Source organism: Aquarana catesbeiana, linkage group LG03 (assembly GCF_042186555.1).
Source record: "Aquarana catesbeiana isolate 2022-GZ linkage group LG03, ASM4218655v1, whole genome shotgun sequence".
NCBI classification, from domain to species: domain Eukaryota; kingdom Metazoa; phylum Chordata; class Amphibia; order Anura; family Ranidae; genus Aquarana; species Aquarana catesbeiana.
In genome coordinates, this window is record NC_133326.1 from 504929642 (window position 1) to 504956762 (window position 27121).

Below are 27121 nucleotides of genomic sequence, written 5' to 3' on the forward strand. Positions count from 1 at the left end.
GGCCAGCGAGTGTTTTCAGCTTTAACCGCAACATTTCTTTTGGGTGGACTGACATTTTTACCCTTTGCCATAAATATAGGCTAAAAATCATGGAAAGTAAAGGGTTAAACAAGCTTGGTGTTAGCTGGTTTTAAAATCTTCTAGGTTTCCTTGCTTTTTTATTTATTTTAGTTTTTTCAAAGTGAATTGAACACTTTTGTCAAGTCTACCTACAAAAAAGTCCACCTTGTGTATACCCACGTATGCCACAGGTGATAGATATGTTTAGTACAGTTTTTTAAGCTTTACTCTAAACTGATTATCTACGAGGGTAGTCAATGAGTCGACCATTCAGTTTTGGGTATTTTGTCGTTTTTTGCAGATTCGCAAGTGCACACTATTTTGGGGACAGTTGTTTGACAATGTCCTCTTTTAATGGAAAATTGGGTGGTATTGCTTGGGGTACTTTTTTTTATTTGTTTTGTGCGATTTCACAGACTGGACTGATGACGCCATTCTATTCTATAGGTCCTCTGCTTTATGGAAATCTTCTCGGGGCTCATTAGTAAACCCCCCCCCCCAAAGACATATGTGCATTTATCTGTGACAAAACTGACCTGGCAGTGTGGGGTAAAGATCCCTTCCTATATGCATTCTGCATATTGACCATTTTACAGGAACTCTTTGAAGAGTGCCTTTGTCTGACACGTGATGGTAGTGGTATTGGGGGATAAAAAAAATATACTTCTCAGCATGCCATGGAAGGGAAGGTCTGAATTTCCCTAATTTGCTCTGCTCTTTTCATGTCCACTTTAGTGTGATTCCCATGGATGGATGCAAGCAAAACACAGGCTTCCTCTGCTCCCTAGTTATTCTGGCTCTGTTGTGTAAATGTGCTAATTTTTTTCATATTGCTAATCTTTCCAACTTCAGATGCTAGATCAGACTTGGCTAGGTCATAGTTAATCATTTGTGGACTTTAACCACTTGCCGTCCGCCCATGGTCAAATGACGGCTGGGCGGTGCGGCTCTCTTTCTGGGTGGACGTCATATGACGGGCTCCCAGAACGGCCGCTCTCGAGCACCCCGGGGGTGCACATCGCGGCCACACCGTGTTGCTAGGACATGGCGTGACCCCCGATCTGTGTAAAGGGCCACGGCTGTTTAAACATGTGATCGGCTGTGTAATCAGTGCCCTGATTACAATTAAGTGCCAGCAATGAGCCCACAGGTGATGCCATCAGTGCCGCCTATCTGTGCCCAGTGCCGCTCTTCAGTGCCCATAAGTGCGGCATATCCATGCCACCTCATCAGTGCCCATCAGTGAAGGAGAAAAATTACTGACAGGAACTAAGAAACTTTTGAAAAGAAATTATATAGTTTTTTTTTTTTTTTTTTTGGAAAAAATAAAAAACCCAGGAGTGATTAAATACCACCAAAAGAAAGCTCTATTTGTGTGAAGAAAATGATGATAAAAATTTTACTGGGTTACACTGTTGCATGACCGTGTAATTGCCTTTCAAAGTGTGACAGCGCTGAAGGCTGACTAATGGCCTGGGCAGGAAGGGGGTGTAAGTGCCCTGTATTGAGGTGGTTAAGCAGGTTACACTTTATCAAAGTAGTCCCACCGTGCCTGCCCTTCTGCCACTCCACCTGTGCATTTCCTGGCTTCAAAATGATGGCTGGGAGTTGCTGTGTAAATGCAGTAGTTATTAGTTGGTGTGTGTGTGTGTTTAAAAAGAAGGAAAAAAAATGGTTATCTTACACAATGCGTTCTAAACGCTGCAGGGCAGAGAGATAAAACTCGTAGTTTCTTTGTATTTAGAGCCTGTTCACATCTGTGCTTTCGCTCAACTAAAATGCACCTACTTAGCATGTCAAAAGGGCATGTAAAATAACCCTCTTTAAATGCTATGTAATTGTTCAGACCATCAGTGTGTTGCGTTTTTTAATGCAGTGCGCTGCACTTTTTGAGAAGTCCTGATTATTGTATCTTCAGTGCAGTGCATTTTGTGAAAAACACACCTTTCGATTATAGTCAACGGTAGCACACCAAAAACACCCCACGTATTCCTTTTTTTTTTTTCCTGACTGGGGAGGAAACCACATGCAAATTAAATTGTGTGTTGCGCTAAATTTAAACACAACACATTAAAAATTTGATATGTATTTTTTTTCCTAACTGTTTTACAACATACAGATGTGAAGAACGGGCCCTTGCTCTTTGCATATCAGAGGGATGAGCTTCAACCCAAAAATAAATAGTGACCTTCCTGATTTTTAACAACTTTTAACCTTGGTTCTCTGAAATATACTTTTCTATTATAGAAAGAAATTATCTGTTTTTATCCTGACAGTGGTACCTCTTGGTGGCAATGATCTGCGGGATCATAGAGCTTCTGCAGTGTTACCACAGTGTGCATGCTCCATGTTTTCTACACACAATTTACTGTGTGGGTGTAAATCTCTCAGCTGCTTGCGTCCACAGCAGCGCCTGTGGGGCAGATCATTTTCCTGATGGCCAGCTCCACTCTGCATGGCGAGAGGGGAGAGTGTGAGCTGACCAGGACATTTTGAGGTGCTGTCACTTAGCTCAGCCCCTGATCTGGGCAAAGCTGAGTGGAAGAGAAGGGAGTCATGTGACCTACACAAGGTATAAAAGGTATTTGTAAAGAATTTACTCTGTAAATTAATCAGTGTAGGTTTGAACCCTATTAGCCATATTGACAGTTTTATTGCCAAATGAGCCGAAGTAAACATTTGTCTAGTTCATAAAGGGTGTACATGTACAAGAGCTGACGTGCTTAAAGTGTAGGTCTGGCCAAAAATATTCACATCTCCAACACTTTTTTTTTTTTTTTTTTTCCCTCATGAAATACATGTTTTTAATCCTGTGAAGTCTATTCAGCTCCTAACTTTGAGCTGACATCATTCCTCTGCTATACTGAAGTCCCAAGCATTGTTGACAGCCTTGATTTTCTCTGCTGATTTACAGAACACCTCCCTCCCATGTAGTTTTTAGAATTGGTGTGGCAACCGCTGCAAAAGGCAGCACTGAAGTGTTGAAAAGGAAAGTAGTGTACTTATACACTTGAATAGGAAATCAAGGCAAAAATCTCATTAAAAAAAAAAAATTATTCAGAAGAACTTTGTCCAGCTCAGTTGTTTTTTTTTTTTTTTTTTTTTTTTGTTTTTTTTTTTTTTTTTTGTTTTTTCCAGTTTAAGTGCAAATTGGTGCTGCTCAGTGAAAAAGGGGACATGAATGTTTTCCTTCTTTGCTATCCACCGTATACTTGTTTGTAGTCTATATAAGGGGAACAGCCTAGGACGACCTCCATAGATACAATGGAGGCATGAAAAATAACAACCCAGGTTTAGGAAGTGTTTACAGGAATATCAATTTAAAAATGAAGCTTAAAAAAACGATGCAATATGAATATGCACTTTAAACCACATTATTACATAGACATGCTGTGCTTGGTCACTGCAGTTTACACCAATTTGGTTCAGTTTAGAGCCATAATAAGCCAACAATTTCCAGGTATCCTAGTCTGTATCCAGTTTTTAGTTTTGCAGCTTACAAAGGTGGTCTGGAACTAAACAGGAACAGAAAACACGGTCGAACAAACTAGTTTTCCTTTTACCATACAAAATTTGTGCATGGATAGACTTGTGGGAGGTGTTTTAAGGGCACTTTTTTGTGTCCAGGCGATTGATGATAAACTCAACTGGATATAAGATGGCCTTCACTTACGAATTTAGGTTCTCTTTTTAGTACACCAGAACTGTTTAAGACATTGATGCTGGCTATGCCAGATGGACAGTTTATTTTTGAGTTGTGAGTTTCCATGCAGCAGCTAAATCAAATCAATGTAATAGCAGAGATCATATAGATAATTGCATTGTACAGTAATAACTTTTTTGTTCATTCTTTTACAGCCCCGACCTGAAGCCAAAACTGAAAACCAAATACAGAGACCACCACAGAGAGATCAAAGAGTCAGAGAACAGAGGACTATGATAGTACCTCCCCGGGCAGGACCCAGACCAGGTAAAGACATAACTAAATAAGACATTAATTATAATCGTGATCTCTTTGATGTGATACTAACAAACCCCCCACCAGCACACTTAAGATGTTTTGCATGTGATTTTTTTTTTTTTTTTTTTTTTAAATTTTAGTACGAGAGGGTGAACAGGGAGAGTTGGAGACACGGCGCATTAACAGATATCCAGACAGCCATCAACTGTTTGTGGGCAATCTGCCACATGATGTGGACAGGAATGAACTCAAGGAGTTCTTTCAGAGTAAGTTTGTTTCATAGAAGAAAAGTTTTGAAACTGTTTACTTTTAACCCAGAAATTGGTAGACACTTGTTTTGTTAAAATGTGTGTTGAGTAATATTTCTGAACTGTTTTGATTTTTAGTATGAATGTATAAATGTGATCTTGCGTGGCCTCCTAAAGTATTCATAGTTCCCTTCTTAACCACTTCCGGCCGCCCACCGTCGTACGTCGGTATTTTGAAGAGGTATATCTGTGTTATGGCAGCAGCTAGCTGATATAACCCCGTTATCTTCTTCAGCGGGCGGTCCGCTTCAAGATAAGTGGTTTCTGCTGCGGATTCACCGTGAGATCACTTTTATCAGCTGGAGAGTGCCCTCCACCGCTTACCAGAGCTGTCGGTAGTGGCAGAGGCGATCGGATCCTTTCCCTAGCCTGACATGGAGACAAGTGAGTGGAAGATGGCAGGGTGGCAGCGACGTCAAAATGTCACTTCCGCCCATAGCTCTTGGCCCTTTCTTTTGGTTTTTTTTTTGGTTTTATTATTGCATTTTAGTGTGAACATGAAATCTGAGGTCTTTTTGATCTCATATTTAAGAGGTCCTGTCATGCTATTTTTCTATTACAAGGGATGTTTACATTCCTTGTAATAGGAATAAAAGTGACACCATTTTGTTTAAAAATAACAGTGTAAAAATAAAAGGTAAAATAACAAAGAAAAAAAAATTTTAAACACGCCCTGTCCCGCCGAGCTCGCGTGTAGAAGCGAATGCATATGAGTAGCACCCGCATATGAAAATGGTGTTCAAACCACACATGTGAGGTATTGCTGCAATCGGTAGAGCAATTCTAGCCTCTAACTCAAAACATGCAACCTGTAGAATTTTTTTAAACGTTGCCTATGGAGACTTTTAAGGGTAAGTTTGTCGCCATTCCACAAACTGGCGCAATTTTGAAGCGTAACATGTTGGGTATCCATTTATTCGGCATAACATTATGTTTCACAATGAAAAAAAAAAAAGGGCTAACTTTACTGTTGTCCTATTTTTTTAATTCAAATTTTTTTCCAAAAAAGTGCACTTGTAAGACCGCTGCGCAAATAAGGTGTGACAAAGTATTGCAACGACCGCCATTTTATTCTCTAGGGTGTTAGAAAAGATTTTTTTATAATGTTTGGGGGTTCTAAGTCATTTTCTAGCATTAAAAACCTGCTTTTAACTTTTAACCACTTGCCATCGGCAGGCCGTCATAGGACATCCTCGGCTTTGTGGTGGTATATCTGAAGGATGCCTGTAGCTACAGGCATCCTTCAGATATTGGCATTTTCAGCCGGCGATTCCCTACACCATAAGAATGATCATATCGGCTGTTCCGCCGCTTGATCGTTCTTACGGGCGGCGGAAGGGGGCATCCCATCCCGCCGCCCTCCAGTGCTTCTACCGACTCACTGCTGCGAGTCGGAGAACGAATCCGCCAGCCCCGGATGTTGAGCATGGAGATTTCTGACGGACCATCTGGTCGCCGGAGTCTCTATGATCGTCGGAGGCCGGGCGCAATGTTATGATGTCACGCCCGGCCTCTGCATTAAAAAAAAAAAAAAACGGCGCCGCCTTGGCTGGGAAGCCGTGATCGTGTGTGTGTTTGTTTTGTTTTTTTTTTTTTTTTTATTATTATTTTAGGCTTCCCAGCCTAGAGGTGCGATGTGCGGTCTTATTGACCCCATATCTCACTGTAAAGAGGACCGATCATGCCATATTCCTATTACAAGGGATGTTTACATTCCTTGTAATAGGAATAAGAGTGATCCAAAAAAAATTTTTTAAAGTGTCAAAATAAAAATTTTTTAAATAAAATTAACAATAAAAAAAAAATGCCCCTGTATGCTCGCACGCAGAAGCGAACGCATACGTAAGTCCCGCCCACATATGAAAACGGTGTTCAAACCACACGTGTGAGGTGTCGCCACGAATGTTAGAGCGAGAGCAATAATTTTTCTACCAAGTGTGGAGGTGTATTTGTGTGTGTGTGATTCAAGTTTTTTTTTTTTTTGTAGGGCTAGATCTGTTCAAGTGACCACTAAAGCATAAAGGAGAAATCTTTTGAACAAACATCTCTCTGCAGTAGTTCTAAGCCCTTATTCACTAAGGGGAGAGGGTGTGAGATGTAATTCTGGGGTGTGGGTGGAATGCTATGGTTGGTTAAGACTTGTTACTCCTATGTAGATCCACATAGACAAGCTGCAAGATTGGGTTTCAAACTCCTCAGAGCTAATTTCTTTTTGTTTTCTTCATTTCTAGCTTATGGCACCGTTGTTGAACTTCGTATAAACAGTGGTGGAAAGCTTCCGAACTTTGGTTTTGTTGTATTTGATGATGCAGAGCCTGTTCAGAAAATCCTGAGCAGTCGGGTAAGGCATGGCTATGTGACGTTAGTTTATGCCAAGAAAGTGTTCTTTTGGTAGTGGTTTTCCCCCTTTTTCTTTTTTTTCTACTCCCTCTCAAAATTTGCTACTCTACACTTGGTGTAATACATGGTCTGAACTGCATGTGGCTACATTGGTGTATCCTAAATCATAGTCAATGTCCTATCTTTTTTCCCCCCTATAGCCCATCATGTTCCGTGGAGATGTGCGTTTGAACGTAGAAGAGAAGAAAACGCGTGCTGCTCGAGAGGTTGACCGTCGAGGTGATAGGCCCCGTGGCCCTGGAGGACCACGTGGAGGTCTGGGAGGTGGTCTGAGAGGTCCGCCACGTGGTGCAATGTCACAGAAGCCTGGTTTTGGGGCTGGAAGAGGCATTCAAGGTCCACGCCAGTGATTTTGTTTTTTGGGGGTTTTTTTCCGTGTGTTTTGAGTGGCATCTAACATCAAAAGGCAAATCGCCCTCTTCTGTCCTGCAGCCTTCTGAAACTTGGGGTCTTGGATGTCTTGGCATATTGTCCCAATGTGATGGACTGCTACACTTCACCTATCCCATCCCAACCCTTTTGTTTGTGTTGCGATTTTATGGATTTTTTTTTTCTTCTTGATCCTCTTCCCAGAATCCAGCATTTGTTGGACAATGTCTTTTAGAGGGGGGGGAAGGATTTAAATCAAGCAAAACAAAAACAAACCATGTTTTCAGGAGTAAAACGCAATGGAACATTTCCTGAATTTAGGCAAATCCAGAAGTTTGATTGGGAATGCTGATATAGGCTCTGTTTTTGACTTCTCAAACCTGTTTTGGCACTCTACACAAAGCCCTACTTGGGGGGGAAAAGGCTAGTCCTTGGCGCAGTATTCTGGTCTTGGTAGTATATATCCATTGAAGCTGTGAGTAGTGATGAAGACGCGGGTGGCTTAGAGCAGCTGCTTACAATCTCCATCTGATTTACTGCAAAAAATTAATAATAATAAAAGGTGTTCATTGGAATTTCTGTACTAACACTTTTTTATACAACACCATCAAGGAATTGTGGAAAATTATGGAAATTACTGTTTTACCACTCAAATTTTGGATTTTGGGATAGGTTTTAAATGTCTAGCTACTTGACTTTAAAACTCATTTGAATTTGTGAAAATATTTTTTTGATAGGGAATTTTTTTTCCTCATGGTTTTTAGTTCGTATTTGTAAAAAACAAAAACTTCAAAAAAGAAAGCAAAATCGTTGTGCCTTCTATTTATCTCTCATTCCAGTCTCGGCAAGTTATAAAAATAAAATGCATAAAAAATTGATGTTTGTCTTCAAGGTCCTGTCTAATGCTACTTTTTTTTTTTCCTTTAACAGTTTTAAAGGACTGGTTAGATTGGACACTATTAGAAACCAATGCTACAATTTTGCCTTCCAGCTCTTGTTTTGGGGTTAGTGAAGGCCACCCGTGGATAGAAAAAATACCGGAACTGCACTGGTGTTTTTGAAGTGATTAGATTCTGTTGCTACATCGCTAAAAAATCTTGTGCTATCAGTTTCCCACATCAGGTCACATTGTAACAAGTCTGTATCCGACTGTGTGATCATTGCAAATCACCATGTTGCTATGAACTGAGTAATTTGGAGGGATTGTGAATGCAAATCTTCAAGCTTTAGGCTTCATGTACACGGACGTTTTAAAACCTCTCCTGAATGATTTAACTTGACAGATGTTAACCGAAGTTTAAAAACATCCGTTGTGCTGCTTTTGCATTTAGAAGCATTTTTTGCATTGCAAATAGTCAAAAATGTATCTCCATTAAAAAGGCCTGTAAATGAAACATGACTAAACGCGAGTTACTGCGTTTGCAAGGTGTAATGGGCATTTAGCGTTTCAAATGCCTCTAAACATTTGTCCTAACTCACTTTCTTTAATTTTTTTTTTTTTTTTTGCTTTCCAAAAAAATGCTTCTAAACTCAAACTATTATAAATGATCCTGTGTACATGTACTGATAAGTTAACATTGAGAGTTCAGGGACCATTTAAAAAAAAAAAATGCCGAACTGCTAAATATTCATTTACCAGCAGCAGTGTACATGAGGCCTTAGTGTGACTGAAAACTTAAGTGCATCTTAAACCAAAACTACTGGAGAAGGGTTAGAACGGCTATCTGTGGTTCACTTTCTGTCCTGCAAATAACTTTCACCCGACGGGGTGGGGGTGCCAACAGGGACGTTTCTTATGTTGCTATTGGAAAATGGGTGGAACTCTCTGTCTGGTAAAGTGTCAATAGAAAGCAAAGGTAAATCTTAGACAAAGCTCCTAAGAGCAGTTAATTGTTGATAATGGTTTTTAAACCTTCCTTCACTTGCCACAGTTTTGGCTGGACTTCTGCTTTTGGTTGCCAGAAGGTTAAGGCTTCATGTACATGAGACATTTAAAAACCTCTCCTGAACGATGGAACTTGACAGCTAGTAACCGACGTTTAAAAACGTCAATTGAACCACGTATACATGCTGCGTTTGAGTTTTAGAAGCGTTTTTTACATTGTAAATGGTCAGAAATGTATCTCCATTGAAAACGCCTATAAACTAAATGCGAGTTACCACATTTAGGCGCGTTTGCATGAGGTTACAAGCATTTGGTGTTTTTAAATGCCAATAAACTGTCCTGAATGCAATTTTTTTTTTTTTTAAATGCCACTAAACTTAAAGTGGAGTTCCACCCACTTTTACAACTCTTCAGCATCCCTCACTAAACTGTGCACTGTAAACGAATTGGATATTTTTTTATTTTTTTTCTCAGCACTTACTGTATATCTGCTGTATTCATTTTTCACTTCGTCCTCCCTGGCCACGGCCCATCGCATCATTTCCTGTTTGCAATGCCTTCTGGGAAGGGGCGGTAACTTCCCCTGACACTGCCGTTGCTATGGAAACCTGACCCGAAACCTATTACACTGCTTGTGCTGCACTGAGCATGTGCGAGATCTGCAAGGATGAGATCCAGGAAGAAATTACAGTCTGGCTTCAGATGCCCAGACTTAAGATGGCCACAGCCTGCTGTAAGTTTATAAAATAACAAACTACTGCTATAAACTAACAAAACAGACCTTAGTTTACAGACTAACTTTACTACAGTAGAATACATTAAGCTTGTGTATTATAGGGGTATTTTTATTTAAAAATTATAGATTTGGCCGGAACACCACTTTAACTGCCTCTAAACGACTAAACTACTTGGTGTACATGGACAGATAAGATCACACAGAGGAGTTCAGGGGCTGCTGAAAAAAATGCCTAACTGTTCCTAAACGTCCGTTTATCAGCAGCAGTGTACACGAGGCCTTACAGCACCTGTCAAAGGGGTTTCTTTTTATTTTTCAATTGTTTGTAGGCTTGCAAGGATTACGTGTGTGGGGGTTTCTTTTTCCTGTGGTGTTTTTTGTTTCCCCCCCCCCCATCAGCTTTGTTGAAACAGAAAATGGCATAAAGGTAGTCACTCTGTAGCCCTCTAGGTTCATTTAGATGGTCATGCCAAAGGTGGTGGATTACATGAAGGAAAACTTTAAAGGCTTTACGCACTGGTCTGCTGGTGCTGTTTTTATAGCTAGGGAAGATGCTAATGGCGGCAGGGGTGACATCAGGGGTCGCTGTAAAGAGAACCTGTCGCTGCCAAATGCTATCACATGGGATGCTATGGCAACCGAGGTGTGGTTGTGTGTTTGTTTTGTTTTTTGTTTTGTTTTGTTTTGCAAACACAGTTTTTTACAGTCCTTCCACCTACAAACATGTAAGAGCCCTAATGTATACAAAAAAGACCATTGCATATCCCCTCAAACATTCGCATGAGAACTGGAATTCTGGGGACATTTATTCATAGTTAAAGCGATTAGTAAACCGCAGGTGATTTAAAAAAGAAATTCCCAGTAAGGCAATGTCATAATCTGATTGTATGCGTCGCATACAAGCAGATTATGATACTTTCCTTATAACCAAGCCCTCCAATGTCACAGCTGAGACGAGTGACATCTTCCCCCGGTTTCTGGGTTCACAGCCTGACCTGCATGAGTGGCCAAAATCGTAATGATATCACCCCTGCACTGTAAGCCGGATCATCAGAGTGCATGCACCAATGATGTCATTGGCTACATGCACTCTGAATATCTCCTATACTGTGCAAGTTTAGGAGATATTCACAGTACCTACAGGTAAGACTTATTGTAGGCTTAGCTGTAGGTACAAGTGGTGTAACGGTTTACTACTACTTTAATTCTAAACCCTGTAGAGGCTTTTAAAAGTGATGCCTATAAACAATTTTGAGTAACATTGTTGCCATGTGCAACTTCAAGGCTTGACATGTTGGGTATCTTTATTTAGCTTTTCGTAACCTCATATTTTTTAGAGTATTTTTTGTGTTTGATAAAATGTGCTTTTAACCACTACAGATGCGGAAGGTTTTACCCCCTTTGTGAACAGACCATTTTTGCTATTTGACACTGCGCTTCTTTAGCTGACAATTGCGCGGTCATGCAATGCTGTACCCAAACAAAATTTAGATAATTTTTTTTAACACAAATGGCTTTCTTTTGGTGGTATTTGATCACCTCCCTGGGTTTTTTTTTTTTTTTTTTATATAAGCCAAAAAGATCATTATTTTTGAAAAAAAAAAAAAAACACAATTTGTTACTTTCTGCTATAAAACAAAACCTATCCAATAAAAAGTGTATATTGATTGGTTTGCATGAATGTTGTAGCGTCTTTAAGCTGTGGGAGATATAAATATATATATATTTTGGATTATATTTTCTCCCTTCGCCTTTTCAGGACAGCACCTCGGAGAGAGCGCAGCTCCACCTCTTGACAGGAAACACTGCGTGACAACGCCCCTTTAAAAAGTGGCTGCTTCCACCATGCTGTCAGTTTTAGTGTTTCCTCCGCCATGGTGGAAGCACTGCTGCGCCCTCTTCAAGGAGAGGGTTTTGGCAGGACCTCCACTTTTGGGTACTCAGACCAGCCCAGCTCCTTCCTGCACGTGAGGGGGGTGCTATGATGTCCCTTCCTTCTCCGGCTTACAGGAGTAATGGTCTGCCGGAAGTTTTCCACCCGGGGTGTTCGGGGGGCCGCAGTTGTGCTCAGTAAGAGCGTCCATGCCAGGCCTCTGCATGGCGGCGCTGAATCCCGGACAGCAGCTGACGCCAGTTCCGGTGGGCGGAGACTTCCGGCGGGGCGTAGCAGCGATTGGTTCCTGCTGCTGGAACGCAGGAGGAAGGGGCGGGTCCTCTGGCCGGGACTTCCTTTTGTTTGGCACATGGAGCCTTGTACACAGTGCAGCGGCTGTGGAGACAGCGGAATCGTTAGCAGCAATGGCGGATGCAGGTGCCCAGGTTCCTGGCCAGGCCCAGGTAGGAGAGGTGCGGTGGCACCTCTTTCCTTTTATGGCACTGGGTGTTTTTATCTTTATATGGTTCAAAGCCTGCTGCTGTCTGCTATGGGGTAAAATTTTTCCCATTAGCAGTTCAGCAAAGGAGTGAGACTCTGGGCACTTAGGGTGTTGGCTGGGGGTACTACTTTTCTCTGAGGCCTTAGTTCTAAGGACCTGGCTTTTTCTTGTTTCTCTGTTTCAGAAAGCTATTGCCAAATCAGAGAGAACAGGGAGAAAGTGCCCCTCATGCAAAAATCCTTTAAGGGACTCTTGGCCCAAACCACTGTGCAAATCCTGCATTGTGGATTTAGTAAGAGTCCTCACAAGAGTGCAAAGAACTCTTATCTTCGGTGAAGAAAGAATTAGCAGAGGCCTTAGGGACAGTGCGTTCCCTTGTGAAACGCGGCCAGAGTTCCAGCCAAGAACAGAGTTCTCACTCCAGTTTCCCTCAGTCCACTTCCAGACAGGTGGAAAGTGAGTCGGAGGAGGAAAGGGAAAGCATTCCACCCTCAACCATTGATTCTGAGGAGGAGGTGGAAGAAGAGACAAGATCATCTAGATATAAGCTTTCACTTGAGGAGGTGGATGCATTACTCAAGGCAATTTATACTACCCTGGAGATCCAGGAAGAAAAAGCCCAGCTGTCCATGCATGACGAGATGTAGCTGGGGTTGGAGGAAATTAGACACAGGGAGTTCCCTGTGCATAAAGTGTTAACAGACACTATTAAAAAGGAATGGAAGGATCCAGAGAAAGGACAGTTCTTTTCTAAAACCCTCAAAAGGAGGTTTCCTTTTGAGGAGAATGAGGAACTGTTGTGGAATAAAAAACCAAAGATAGATGCTGCTTTTTTTCTCAAGTATCTAGGAAAACTGATTTAGCTTTTGAGGACATGGGTATTCTCAAAGATGCTATGGATAAGAGGGCAGATGGGCTACTGAAGAAAGCCTGGGACTCATCTCTAGCTAATCTTAAGCCAGCAATGGCGTCTACAGTTGTGGCTAGGAATTTGGAGTGTTGGTTAGATCAACTTAAAAATCATGTAGTTGCAGGTACCTCCCAGAAAAGACTTGTTGGAGTCCTTCCCTACCCTGCTTAAGGCGGTAAAATATATGGCAGATACCTCTGCAGAATCTATCAGAATGTCAGCCAGGTCCTCTGCGCTTGTTAACTCAGCAAGAAGAGCACTCTGGCCTAAAGACCTAGTCAGGGGTTTCAGCTTCTAAAGTAAAACTGTGCGGAATTCCCTTTTTCAGGAGACCTGATGTTTGGGCCAGAACTGGAAACTCCTTGACAGGACAGCAGATAAGAAGAAAGCTTTCCCACAGAAGAAGAAAATGGTACAGCAGAGGAAAAATTTTCGTCCTTTTCGACAAGCCGATAAGGAAAAGGACCAGACACAGAAGAGACCCTGGTCTTCTCGGAGAGGAAGAGGTAGAGGTGGGGTACTCTTTAGAACCCCAGAACAAACCCCTAAAAAACAATGACCATCTAGTAGGGGGGAGACTACAGGACTTCTTACCAATTTGGGGAAAAAACAATAAAGAGTCCTTTTGTTCTGGGGTTAATCAAAAAGGGTTATCAATTGGAATTCTCACAAAGCCCCCCAAATCAGTTTTACATCACAAACCTGCCAAAGGATCGGGAAAAGGCTCTGGCCATGAAGTCTTTGTTACAGGAACTGATGCAACAGAAGGTAATTTCCCAGGTTCCGAAAGATCAAGAGGGAAAGGGGTTTTACTCCCACATTTTTCTGGTCAAAAAGCCATCAGGAAAGTTCCGCCTGATTCTCAATTTGAAAGTTCTAAATCGATCCATAAAATGCAAAAAATTCAGGATGGATACGATTTTCTCAGTGAGGAACTTGCTAACCCCCAAATTTTGAGAGATGCCTATCTCCATATACCAATAGCACCCCCATCACAATTGGGGGGGGGGGGGGGGATTTGGCACCTGCAGTTTCGGGCTCTGCCTTTCGGACTTTCCTCCTCTCCCAGGGTATTCACAAAGGTGATGGCGGAATCTTTGGAGCCCCTGAGGCTGAAGATTTCAATAGTACCCTATTTGGACGACCTGCTACTGTTTGCCGACTCAAAGGGTCAAGTAGAGGTCAACCTACAGACAGTTCAAACACATCTAAAAAGTTTGGGATGGCTTCTCAATCTTCAGAAGTCAAACTTAATACCATATTAAAGGGTAAGGTTTCTGGGGTACGAAATAGACTCGATAGAACAGAGAATTTTTCTACCCCAGGAGAAAATAGAGAAGATGCAGTTGACCCTGAAAACACTTCAATCCAACGCAGAGATCTCTGTAAGACAAGCCATGTCCGCTCTGGGACTGTTGACAGCGGCAATTCCTTCGGTACAGTGGGCCAGGTTGCATGCCCGTCCTCTGCAATCAGATATTCTGATGAATTGGTCATACCAGGAACCTCTGGAGAAGAAATTCAACATGGGGAAAGAGCAAAAAGATCGCTCTGGTGGTGGAGGAACCAAGGAAACATTTCAAAAGGGCTTCCTTGGGCCTTTCCGGTAACCTTGACTACAGATGCCAGCGCATGGGGATGGGGAGCTCATCTGGAAGAAAAAACAATTCAGGTAGTTTGGTCCAAACCAGAGGCGAGAAGATCTTCAAATTGGAGAGAGTTAAAGGCTGTTCACCTAAGCCTCCTCTCCTTCCGGGAATTTCTAGTGAATCAACATGTCCAAATATTGTCAGACAATATGACGGAAGTATTATATTTAACAAAGCAAGGGGGCACAAAAAGCAGAACCCTAATGGGTCTAGCTCATCAGATCCTAAGATGGGCAGAAAACAATGTGGCCTCTCTATCAGCAGTTCATCTGAAGGGGACGGAAAACACCTTTAGCAGATCTCCTCAGCAGGAAAGAAATAAGGGAAGCAGAGTGGTCTCTCAATCAGGAATTATTCAAAACAATTTCCAAGAGTTGGGTTTATCCCCAGGTGGACCTCTTTGCAAAACGGGAAAATACAAAAATACCAGTCTTCTTCTCTCTTCAGAGACAGGATCAAGCTCTCGGAGTAGATGCGTTAGCTCACAAGTGGGACTTCCATCTGTCCTACGCTTTTCCCCCGTTTCAACTGATACCAAAGGTGTTAGCCAAATTCAGATTGGAGTCCACGGAGATAATATTAATAGATCCTTATTGGCCGAAAAGACCCTGGTTTTCGACCTTGATGAACCTTTCAGTGAAACCTGCTTGGAGATTACCAATCAGGGCAGATCTGTTGAGTCAGGGACAAATTCTCCATCCAGATCCAGCTTATCTCAAACTTAACAGCTTGGTTTCTGAAGAACAAATCTTAAAATGAAGGGTTTATCAGAGAAGCTTATTTCAGTTTTGGAATTTCTTCAAGAGGGATTGGAGAAGGGGTTAGCAGCAAGTACGCTCAAGACGCCGGTAGCTGCTTTATCAGTTTTTTTGGAAAGAACCCTGTCGGGAACCTTTTTAATAATCAGATTTTTTAGGGCAATGGCAAAAGTAAAGCCTAGACATGTTAGTTTTCCCAAATGGGATTTATCTTTAGTTCTTTAGGGACTGACTAAGGCACCTTTGAACCCATAGAAGAAGCATTATTAGGGTTTTTTTGACGTTAAAGACTATTTTACTGGTAGCAGTAACTTCCGCACGTAGAATTAGTGAGTTACAAGCCCTTTCAATTAAAGAGCCCTTTAGGAGATGTCTACAGGATAGGGTAGTCTTAAGGATGGATCCAGCATTTCTACCAAAGGTGGCTTCAGTTTTTCACCGTACACAGGAAATCATTCTCCCTACTTTTTGTCCTTTACCTTCGGGGGCAGGAGAAGAAGCTTTCCATACTCTTGATGTCAGGAGGTGTCTGCTTAAATATCTGGAAAGAACAAAGGAAATCAGAAAGTCATCTTCACTCTTTGTTTTAATGGAAGGTACTCACAAAGAAGGTAAAGCTTCCAAGAGCACCCTCGGAAGATGGTTAAAGCGCGCCATTAAAGAGGCATACAAATCTACTCGAGCAGTGGCGGCATTCTACTCGAGCAGTGGCGGCATCATGGGCAGAAAGGGCCGGGGCATCTCCTGAGCAAATCTGCAAGGCTGCCACATGGTCCAGTTTTTTGACCTTCATAAGGCACTACCGCTTGGATCTACTATCAGCCTCGGACCAATCATTTGGTAGGAAGGTTTTGCAGGCAGTCGTCCCAGCCTGAAGTAAGTTTCTCGGTTATCCTCTCCGAGGTGCTGTCCTGAAAGGCGAAGGGAGAAAGTTAGACTTACCGGTGACGGTATTTCTACGAGCCTTTCAGGACAGCAGCCTACTTCCCTCCCTTGGTTATCATATGTAAAGTATAATTCTAGGACCTGGTAATTGTCTGATTATATTTTCCAGCATGTCGGAGGATTTCTCGGTAACAACTGACGGCATGGTGGAAGCAGTTGCTTTTTAAAGGGGCGTTGTCACGCAGTGTTTCCTGTCAAGAGGTGGAGCTGCGCTCTCTCCGAGGTGCTGTCCTGAAAGGCTCGTAGAAATACCATCACCGGTAAGTGTAACTAAGGTTTTTTTTTATAACTAGTAAAGGTGGTGATTAGCGACTTTTATATAAGGACTGCGATAGTGCGGCAAGGCAATCTGACACAAACTGACCTCACCAGTGCCATTATTACAGTGTTAATTGTTAATGATATGCATTGTCGCTGTACTAATGCCACTGGGCAGGAAGGGGTTAACATCTAGAGTAATCTTCAGGCCTAAAATGTGCAATTTAACGTGCAAGAGTGGAAAAAATGTTACAAGCCCTGTCTGCACTACAGAACACCTTACCCTTATCTCTACAGTATATGGGGGGGGCACATTCTGTAGTCCTGGGGGGGCGGGGCTTAGAACATGTGCACGTATTGCAGAGATGTAGTGCGTTTTGTGTGGGAGGGGGGAGAAGAGCTCTGCATTAAGATACAAGTCAGATTTCTGGCATCCTCTACAAAAAAAAATATTTTTCATACATCATGGGACACAGAATTAGGCTAATATTCATTACCTGCTGGGTTATACTTTATCTCCAGGTGAATGGACGCTGGTAGACCAAATGTCTTTAGACAGGAAGTGATCCTCTATATAACCCCTCCCATACAGGAAATACTTCAGTTTTTTTTTACCAGTGTCTGCAAGGTGGATGGCACGGTTGTTTTGAGCTCTCTGAGCTCCAGGTCTCTAGTCCCACAAATGGTTCTTCAATAAATCACGGGTTTGACCGATCGGATCCATTTGACACAGGCTTTATATGCTTAGATAAATGGTTCGCAAAGAAGACTCAAGATCCTGCAAGCTTTTGCCAGTAATACAGCCTCCGGGCTGCTGGTCCCTGCAAAGTGGAATCCTGGACACTACAGCGCTAAGGCATTTCTGCAGGGTGCTGTACAGATCCAAGAAAGTGGACCCTAAACATGAAAAGGGTACCCAGTCCTTGAGGGTCCTTAAGTGAAAGGAACCCGCCGTGAAGGGTTTAGATTGGGCTCTTCGTTTTCTAAGCTTCCCTGCGCCTGGACGGGTAAGTGAAACCCCTTTATTAATATTGTGGGGTGTCCCAGTGATTTTAACAATCAGTCAAGCTAGCTAGAGGCATGACGGTGACCATACAGGGGAGTTTTTGGGCTAGCTGTGGGTGTTTGCAAAGTACTTTTTTTTTTTGCTTGTGTCTGGATGTTTTTTACTTGTAGGATGGCGCAGGACGGTGCACCATTTCGCCATGGCACACATGCGTTTGCAAAAGTGCCGCTGGGCTCAGCAATTTGTTTGGCAGCCATGCCGCACATGCACCGTAGCCTTTATCTGGGCGCACAAAGATTTGCGCCATGCGCAAATACAGCCACGTCCATTTGGGACCACGTGCGTGCGCGCGCATTCGCAGAACGTTCCAGCGCACAGCCAGCTTATTTAAGCTGTGTATGCCAAGCATGCAGTGCTTCCAGAAGGCAGCTGTGTGTTAAATGTGTTTCCTAGGGAATGCTTCTAACTGTAGGGGGAGGGGACGCACAAGGGGAGGAGACCAATCAGTGTTCCTCCGGTCTGGGAACACAGATCGCTCTCCTCTGAGCTGACAGGACGTGGATGTGTGTGTTTGCACACACACATCCACGGTCCGGCCCGGTTAACGGGCAATCGCGGGTGCCCGGCGGACATCGCGGCCGCCGGGCACACGCACTGGGTCCCAAGCAACGCGGCGGGAGCGCGCACGCCCCCTAGGCGGCCGGGAACCCGAGGCCATCATATGACGTCCACCCAGGATGGGAGATCCCATCTGTGGACGTCATATGTCTATAGGCGAGTAGGGAAGTGGTTAATAAATGAAATAGAGAAATTGGATAAAGAACATAAACAGGATCTTAACCCGTTAAGTAAAAGTAAAAGATTAGAATTACAAGCCATGCTTGATGAGGAATCTCTTAGGATAAGGGAAAAAAATAAAGCACAATGGTACCAATATGGAAAAAAGACTGGGAAAATATTGGCCAAAATATTAAAGGATCAACAACCCTCAACTTCCATAATAAAAATATTAAAATCAAATGGGGAATTAACATATGAACCAAAAGAAATATTAAAAGAATTCCATACATATTATTCCATACATATTATTCCAACGTATATAATATTAAAAGACATCAAGGGAATAAGGAGGAGGAAAAGAAAAGGGAGGAGATTAAAAAAGACATTGAGGATACAGCTTTGCCAAAGTTCCCCAAGGAAATATCTGAGGCCCCGGAAAAAGATATCTCAACAGAGGAAATTCAACAACCTATTACAGAGCTGGTTCCAGGCAAAAGCCCAGGACCTGATGGGTATACCATTAGATTTTATAAATACTTCCAAGACATAATTATTCCTATTCTGAAGAAAACATATAACTCTATATCTAGTACACAGGGTTTTGTACCACAAAGCACAGAAGCCCATATCGCCTTAATTCCAAAACCAGAGAAAGATCATACATTATGCAAGAACTATCGCCCCATTTCCTTAACTAATATAGATATAAGGTTATATTCTAAAATCATAGCAAATAGATTAACACCAATTCTACCTAATCATATAGGATTAGATCAAGCGGGGTTTACGAAAGGTAGGGAAACTAAGGACAACATTATAAAGACCTGTACACTGGTGGAATATGTGCAAAGAACCGCCACCCAAGCATGTCTTATGGCTGTTGACGCAGAATAAGCATTCAACAGGATTGGGTGGCGGTTCCTGGAGGAAACATTAATGCAAATAGGTATAGGTCCGAAAATGCTTAGCAGGATTGTTGCATTGTATTCTAACTCAAAAGCTAAAGTGAGAGTAAATGGGGTATTGTCGGAGGATATAAAAATATCGAATGGAACTCGTCAGGGCTGCCCCCTTTCCCCCTTGCTGTTTATAATGGTAATGGAGCACCTGATTACGGCAATTAGAGATAACGGAGACATGAGGGATAAAGAATGTAAAATCTCTGCATATGCGGACGATTTATTAATATATATAGCGAACCCCATCACATCCATTCCAAATTTAATGAAAGAATTTAAAAGATTCGGGGATTTAAGTCACTTTAAAGTTAATTACGACAAATCAGAAATCCTGAATATATCATTGAATGAAAAAATATACTTACTCTTGCAAAAGGACTTCCCATTTAAATGGCAACAAAATGCAATTAAATATTTAGGAGTCTTTATAACAAAAGATATGAAATTATTAGAGGGTGAATTACGAGACAATTCGAAAAGCTATCAGACTAATTCAGAAAAATGGTAAGTTAAGGTACTCATGGACGGGAAGAATTGATATAATAAAAATGGATATATTGCCTAAAATACTATATACTTTTCAAACAATACCATTAGACCCTCCAAAGAAAATAATGATGGAATTAAGAAGGGCCATGGTCGAATTTATTTGGGCACATAAAACACCAAGGATAAAAAGAGAGAACTTAACTAGGAAAAAGAAATGGGGGACTCGCGCTACCGTATTTTATAAAATATTTAAAGGCAGCATCACTGACTAGTATTATAGATTGGTATCATAATAAAGAAACAAAGCAGTGGGTCAGTTTGGAGGAAGAAATAATAGGACCCCAATTAAAAGCCCTCCCATGGATAAAACCCCATCTAAGACCAAAGAATAAGAATAAATGGTTGCAATACCAGCAGATACGGATATTTATAGAGACCAAAATACCCAAGATAAATAGATCGTTAACTAAATTTGAAAAAATACTAGTCGAACAACAAGTCCCAATTAAAAAAATATCAAAGTTATATGACGAATTACTTCCTTCTAGCCCCCTTAGAGAGATAACCAGTATAAAGAAATGGGAAGCAGAAATGGGGAGTTCCCTATTAGAAGAAGAATGGGAAAAAAATTTCAAAATCATACATAGAACAACAATAGCAAATAGATATCAGGAAAGAAACTATAAAATAGCAATGAGATGGTATAGGAGTCCTGTAACATTAAATTTAATAAATAAAAGGAATACAGATTTATGCTGGAGATGTAAAGTAGAAAAAGGAACGATGGAACATATATGGTACGGATGTCGTCTGGTGAGAGGATTCTGGAATAAGATATTCGAGATTTATTGCAAAGTATCTGGAGTAGAGGAGAGCCCAAATATGGAAATCTCGTTATTATCTTTAACATCAAAATCGATAAAAACAATTAAAACCGATATTATCCACCATATGACATCCGCAGCCAGAACAATAATAGCAAGAAATTGGAAAGAAACAAGAAGCCCAACAATAGCGGAATAGATATGTGAAATGAGCGAAATTCAGTATATGGAAAAACAGATAAGAGACGAAGGGTATATAATAAGCCAAATACCAGAAATCTGGCAAAAATGGGAAGAGTTTCGGTCATCTAGAGAAATGATAGAATTTATATAATATGGAAGGAATGAACGGGAAATTGTTGTTCGGAACAGGAGATCGCCACGCTTTAGGTTAGCGGTACTGGGTGCGATGGGGAGGGGGTCCAGTGTAAGTTCACCTTACAGATTTTTCTGTAAAGGTGAACTTACACTTTAAATTCTAATGTGTAGGGAATTTTTTATAATACAAATATGGGTCTGTTTTTATTTGCTTGTCAAGTATTTGGAAGGAATAACATGTGACCCTTTCTGCAGGGCTCATAGGTTTCCTCCCACTACTGCCTGTGTGCATCCTTTTAAAAGCCTGCAGTCTTTTTTCCATTAAGCCTCGTACACACGATCCGATTGTTGGCACGGGATTGTCTGTTGTCCTAAAATCAGACCATTAGTACGCTCCTTCAGACAATTGTCCAACTTTCGCCCAACAAATGTTGGATGACAGGCTAGTAAATTTTCGACGGACAATGGCCTGTTGTCTGATTTTTCATATCGTCTGTACACAAGTCTGAAGTACAAACATGCGTGATCGGAAGCAAGGAACAAGCCGGAAGCAGTCGGTCTTGTAAACTAGCGTTCGTAATGGGGAATTAACATTCCTGGCGCAGCAAATTATGAAATGTTGAAATGCAGCGCACATTCTTTTCTTCTTTAACCACTTCATGCCCATAGTCAAATGACGTCCGCAGGAGGGATCTCTCATCCTGGGGGAGCGTCATATGACGTCCTGGGCTTCCGGGCCATCTAGGGAAATCACTCGGGAGCCGGTGAGCATGCCCGGCGGCCGCGATGTCCGCCGGGCACCCGCAATTGCCGGTAACAGAGCTGGGGACGTGGATCTGTGTGTGTAAACACACAAATCCACGTCCTGTCAGGAGAGATGAGACCGATCGTGTGTTCCCAGTACAGAGAAACACTGATCTGTCTCCTCCCCTTGTGAGCCCCCTCCCTCTACAGTTAGAATCACTCCCTAGGTAACACATTTAACCCCTTGATCGCCCCCTAGTGTTAATCCCTTCCCTGCCAGTGACATTTATACAGTAATCAGTGCATTTTTATAGCACTGATCGCTGTATAAATGTGAATGGTCTCAAAATAGTGTCCGCCGCAATGTCACAGTCACAATAAAAAAATCACAGATCGCTGCCATTACTAGTAAAAAAAAAAAAAATAATAAAAATGCCATAAATCTATTCCCTATTTTGTAGACGCTGTAACTTTCGCGCAAACCAATCAATATACGCTTATTGAGATTTTTTTTTTAATCAAAAATATGTAGAAGAATACATATCGGCCTAAACTGCGGAAAAAAAATGTTTTTTTAAAAAAAAAATATTTATTATAGCAAAAAGTAAAAAAAATGTTTGTTTGTTTTTTTTTTTCAAACTTGTCACTCTTCTTTTGTTTATAGTGCAAAAAATAAAAACCGCAGAGGTGATCAAATACCACCAAAAGAAAGTACTATTTGTGGGAAAAAAAACAGTGTTGCATGACCGCGCAATTGTCATTCAAAGTATGACAGCGTTGGAAACTGAAAATTTGCCTAGGCAGGAAAGGGGTGAAAATGCCCTGTACTGAAGTGGTTAATGGATTAATAATGAAGCTGCTTTCTGGTGATACTGATGGAGTTATGGCAAACGGATTTTAAAAGGCATTTGTTTTCTAGAGATATCAAGAATAATACTATGCTTGTTTTATTTTTCGGGCAAGTTATCACAACAGCATTATCCTATAGTATTTTAAGATCAAAGATACAACTATGTTGGTGTCCCTTGTTAATTTTACATTGTGTTTTTTAACCACTTGCTTACTGGGCACCCCCTTCCTGCCCAGACCAATTTTCAGCTTTCAGTGCTCTCACACTTTGAATGACAATTACTCAGTCATGCAACACTGTACCCAAATGATTTTTTGTCCTTTTTTTCATACAAATTGAGCTTTCATTTGGTGGTATTTGATCACCTCTGGGTTTTTTATTTTTTGCGCTATAAATGAAAGACCGAAAATTTGGAAACAAAAAGCATTTTTCTTCGTTTTCTGTGATAAAATTTTGCAAATTAGTCATTTTTCTTCATAAATGTTGGCCACAATTTATACTGCTATATATCTTTGGAAAAAATAACCCAAATTAGTGGATATTATGTGGTCTGTGTGAAAGTTATAACAGTCTACATACTATGGTGCAAATCATAAAAAATTGATCACATCTGATGTACTTTCTTGAGACCCTAACATGCCAGGAAAGTACAAATGACCCCTTTTTGGAAAGTAGACATTCCAAGGTATTTAGTAAGAGGCATGGTGAGTTATTTGAAGTTGTCAGTTTCTCCCACAATTCTTTGCAAAATTAAGATTTTATTTTTTTCTCACAAATTTGTCATTGTAATAGCTTATTTCTCTCACATGGAATGTGGGGGGAAGACTTCTGCAGTTTTCAAGGGTCTGGCAGGAACAACGTCGAGACAGATGGGTGGCTTCCTCAATATCTCTAGGTTACAAACTAGAGTTCCGAGAGTTCCCGTCTCCTCATTTTCTCAGATCACACGTTCCCAGAGATCCAGTAAAAAAGAAGTCTCTCTTTCTAGCTTTGGATCATCTCTTGTCTCAAAGAGGGATATCGGTGGTCCACTTGGAAGAGCGAGGATTGGGGTTTTATTCAAACCTTTTCAGGGTACCAAAACCAAACGGGGATGTCAGGCCTATTTTGGATCTCAAAGATCTAAACTGTTTTTTTTTGAACATCCACTCTTTTCGCATGGAGTCAATCCGATAAGTAATCCCCGTCCTACAAGGTGGAGAACTTCTGGCGTCAATTGACATCAAGGATGCTTATCTTCATGTGCCTATTTTTCCCGCTTACCAGAAATATTTACGCTTCGAGATAGAAAATCTTCATTTTCAGTTCGTAGCTCTGCCTTTCGGTCTAGCTACTGCACCCCGAGTGTTTACAAAAGTCCTGGCTCCTCCTTTAGCCATATTAAGGGTTCAAGGCATAACGATTCTGGCTTAGACGATCTGCTCTTGATAGATCAGTCGGTAGCCCGCTTAAACCAAAGTTTGGTCACCGCAGTCAGCTACCTGAAATACCTAGGTTGGATTCTCAACCTAGAGAAGTCCTCCTGAAAACCATCAAGGAGATTGCAGTACTTGGGTCTGATCATAGATACAGCTCGGAAGAGGGTGTTCTTGCCCCCAGGCAAGGATCAGTTCCATAAGGGAACTGATTCAGCTGGTCAAAGCAAAGAAGAATCCTTTGCATGAAATTGTTGGGAAAGATGGTGGCTTCATTGGAGGCCGTTTCTTATGAGCAGTTTCATTCGAGACTGCTGCAAAACTGTATCCTGTCAACTTGGAACAAGAAGGTCAAATCTCTGGACTTCCCAATGCGTTTATTCCCCAAAGTGCGTCAAAGCCTCGGTGGTTGATATCCAAGAACCTTCAAAAAGGAAAATCCTTTCTACCAGTTACCTGGAAGGTGGTAACGACAGATGCCAGCCTTCTGGGCTGGGGAGCAGTCCTGGAAGAAGCATCTGTCCAAAGGAAATGGTCCAAATCAGAAATGACCCTGTCCATCAATATTCTAGAGATTCGTGCAGCACGCCTGGCCCTGAAGGCCTGGACGCTCAGATTACGGAATTGTCCTGTCAGAATCCAATCCAACAATGCCACAACAGTGGCCTATATCAATCACCAAGGGGACACGAGAAGTTGTGCGGCCCAGAGAGAGGTGAATCATATCCTATCTTGGGCAGAAGACAACATTCCTTGTCTATCGGCAATCTTCATTCCATGAATAGAGAATTGGCAGGTGGACTAATTGAGTCGCCAACAGTTGTTTCCGGGAGAGTGGTCTCTTCACCCCGACATCTTTCTGTCAAAATGTCAAAGATGGGGAATTCCGGACGTGGATCTGTTTGCGTCCAGGTTCAACAAAAAAACCTTAGGTTGTATTACAGCCTCATCCTAATTTCCTACCGAAGTTAGTGTCAGGTTTTCATTTATACCAGGATATTGCTCTGCCTTCATTTTTTCCAGAACCTCGTTCTGTGGAAGAAAGGTCACTATATTCTCTTGATGTGGTGAGAGCAGTCAAGGTCTGTTTGAAGGCGACCGCTCAGATTCGTAAAACAGATGTTCTGTTCGTGTTGCCAGAAGGTTCTAAAAGAGGACAGGCAGCATCGAAATCTACTATTTCTGAATGGATTTGTTAAGTGATTGTTCAAGCTTATGGTTTAAAAAGGAAAATAAGCACACTTCACCAGAGCTGTTAGTACTTCCTGGGCAGTGCATCACCAAGCCTCCATGGCTCAGATCTGCAAGGCCGCAACTTGGTCTTCAGTCCATACAGTTACCAGATTCTCTCAAGTAGATGTAAAAGGTCATAAGGATATCGCCTTTGGGAGCAGTGTGCTGCAGTATAAATCCTATAGTCTCTTAGTGCCCTACTTTTGTTGTGTGTCCCTCCCTTCAGTTGGCATTGCTATGGGACATCCCACACTACTATGGCTCTGTGTCCCGTGATGTACGATAAGAATATAGGTTTTTTAAAACAGCTTACCTGTAAAATCCTTTTCTTTGAAGTACATCATGGGACGCAGAGGTCCCTCCCTTCTTTGGTATACACATTTATTGCTTTGCTACAAAAACTGAGGTACTCCCAGTAATGGGAGGGGTTATATAGGGAGTGGACTTTTTGTCTTAGAGCGTGCCAGTGTCCATCACCTGAAGGTGGCCTATAACCCACATAGTAACTACTATGGCTCTGTGTCCCGTGATGTACTTCAAAGAAAAGGATTTTACAGGTAAGCTGTTTTAAAAATCCTATTTTTTTACACAAAGTTGTCCGTTTTGTAAGATATTTCCAACACAAAGCATTTACATAGCAAAAATGACACCCCAAAATACATTCTGCTACTCCTGAGTATAACGATACCACATGTGTGAGACTTTTACACAGCCTGACCACATACAGAGGCCCAACATTGAAGTAGCACCTTCAGGCGTTCTAGGAGCATAAATTACACATTACACATCACATTTCTCAACCACCTATTACACTTTTGAAGGCCCTGGAGCACCAGGACAATGGAAACGCCCACAAAATGACCCCATTCCTGAAAGCTAACACACCAACGTATAATCTATGAGACATAATGAGTCTTTTGAACAGTTCATTTTTTCCAGATGTTTTGGGGAAAATGTGGGAAAAAAAAATCAAAACGCATTTTTTTTTTTGTACAAAAAGTTGTTCATTTATAAGATATTTCCAACACATAGCAAAAATGACACCCTAAAATACTTTCTGCCACTGCTTCTGAGTATGGTGATACCAAATGTGTGCGACTTATACACAGCCTCAAGATCCAGATCCAACATGCAAGAAATACCGTCAGGTGTTCCAGGGACACATAGCATGCACATACCAAGAATTACACCCCAAAATTACATTATCCTGAGCAAAGGGTAAACAAAAGATTACCTGTAGTTTTAGTAGCGCAGTTGTCCACAGGAGAATAGCACTGGTCCAGGTAGCAGGCAGGGACTTGGTCAGCAACGGCAAACACAATTGTCCAGGCAGCAGGCAGGGATACTGTCCATATACAGTCCAGGGTCAGTGCAGGCAGAGATATTGTCAGCAGTGCCAAAAATATTGGTCCTGGTAGTAGGCAGGAACATGGTCCATGTGCTGTGGTCAGTGCGACAGGCAGAGGCATGATGGCAGTATGTCTTGCAGGCAGCAGAAGGGCCTCGTTTGGGACAGGGGTAGAGGCTTCTCCCGCCCATATCTCTTTGAAGCCTCCGAGTCTCCAGACCTTAATCTAGGAATGAGAAAACAAAAACAAAAATGTTTTCTTCATCCAGAAAAACTATTCTGGAGCTCCTCACATATGTGAGACCCCTGTGTTGAATCCCACTAGTCCAGTAGCAGGGTACAAGATTAGTCCAAAAGGCAGGCAGAAAACATGGACAAACAGTCCAAGGTCAGTTCCAAATCAGGCAGAAGTATATACAGAATCGTTGGGCAGAAGCATGGTCGAATAACAGTCCAGGGTCAGTTCCAGATCAGGCAGAGGTATGTACAGTATTGGCAGGCAGAAGCGTGGGTGTGAAGGTAAATGGCAGGAACTGAGGAT

General features: G+C 41.8%; 1 protein-coding gene across 4 annotated transcripts in view; it reads left to right on the forward strand.

The window, feature by feature from the left end:
• The window catches only part of G3BP1 (G3BP stress granule assembly factor 1), a 258228-nt gene extending 250254 nt beyond the window's left edge, over nucleotides 1-7974 (forward strand). For all 4 annotated transcript variants that reach the window (XM_073621127.1, XM_073621124.1, XM_073621126.1 and 1 more), the window contains 4 exons: nucleotides 3919-4030; nucleotides 4162-4287; nucleotides 6561-6670; nucleotides 6870-7974. In XM_073621127.1, the coding sequence (XP_073477228.1) occupies nucleotides 3919-4030; nucleotides 4162-4287; nucleotides 6561-6670; nucleotides 6870-7079 (558 nt within the window). In that variant the 3' untranslated portion in view covers nucleotides 7080-7974. The remainder of the gene's footprint in view (nucleotides 1-3918; nucleotides 4031-4161; nucleotides 4288-6560; nucleotides 6671-6869) is intronic.
• Nucleotides 7975-27121: the final 19147 nt, after the last annotated feature.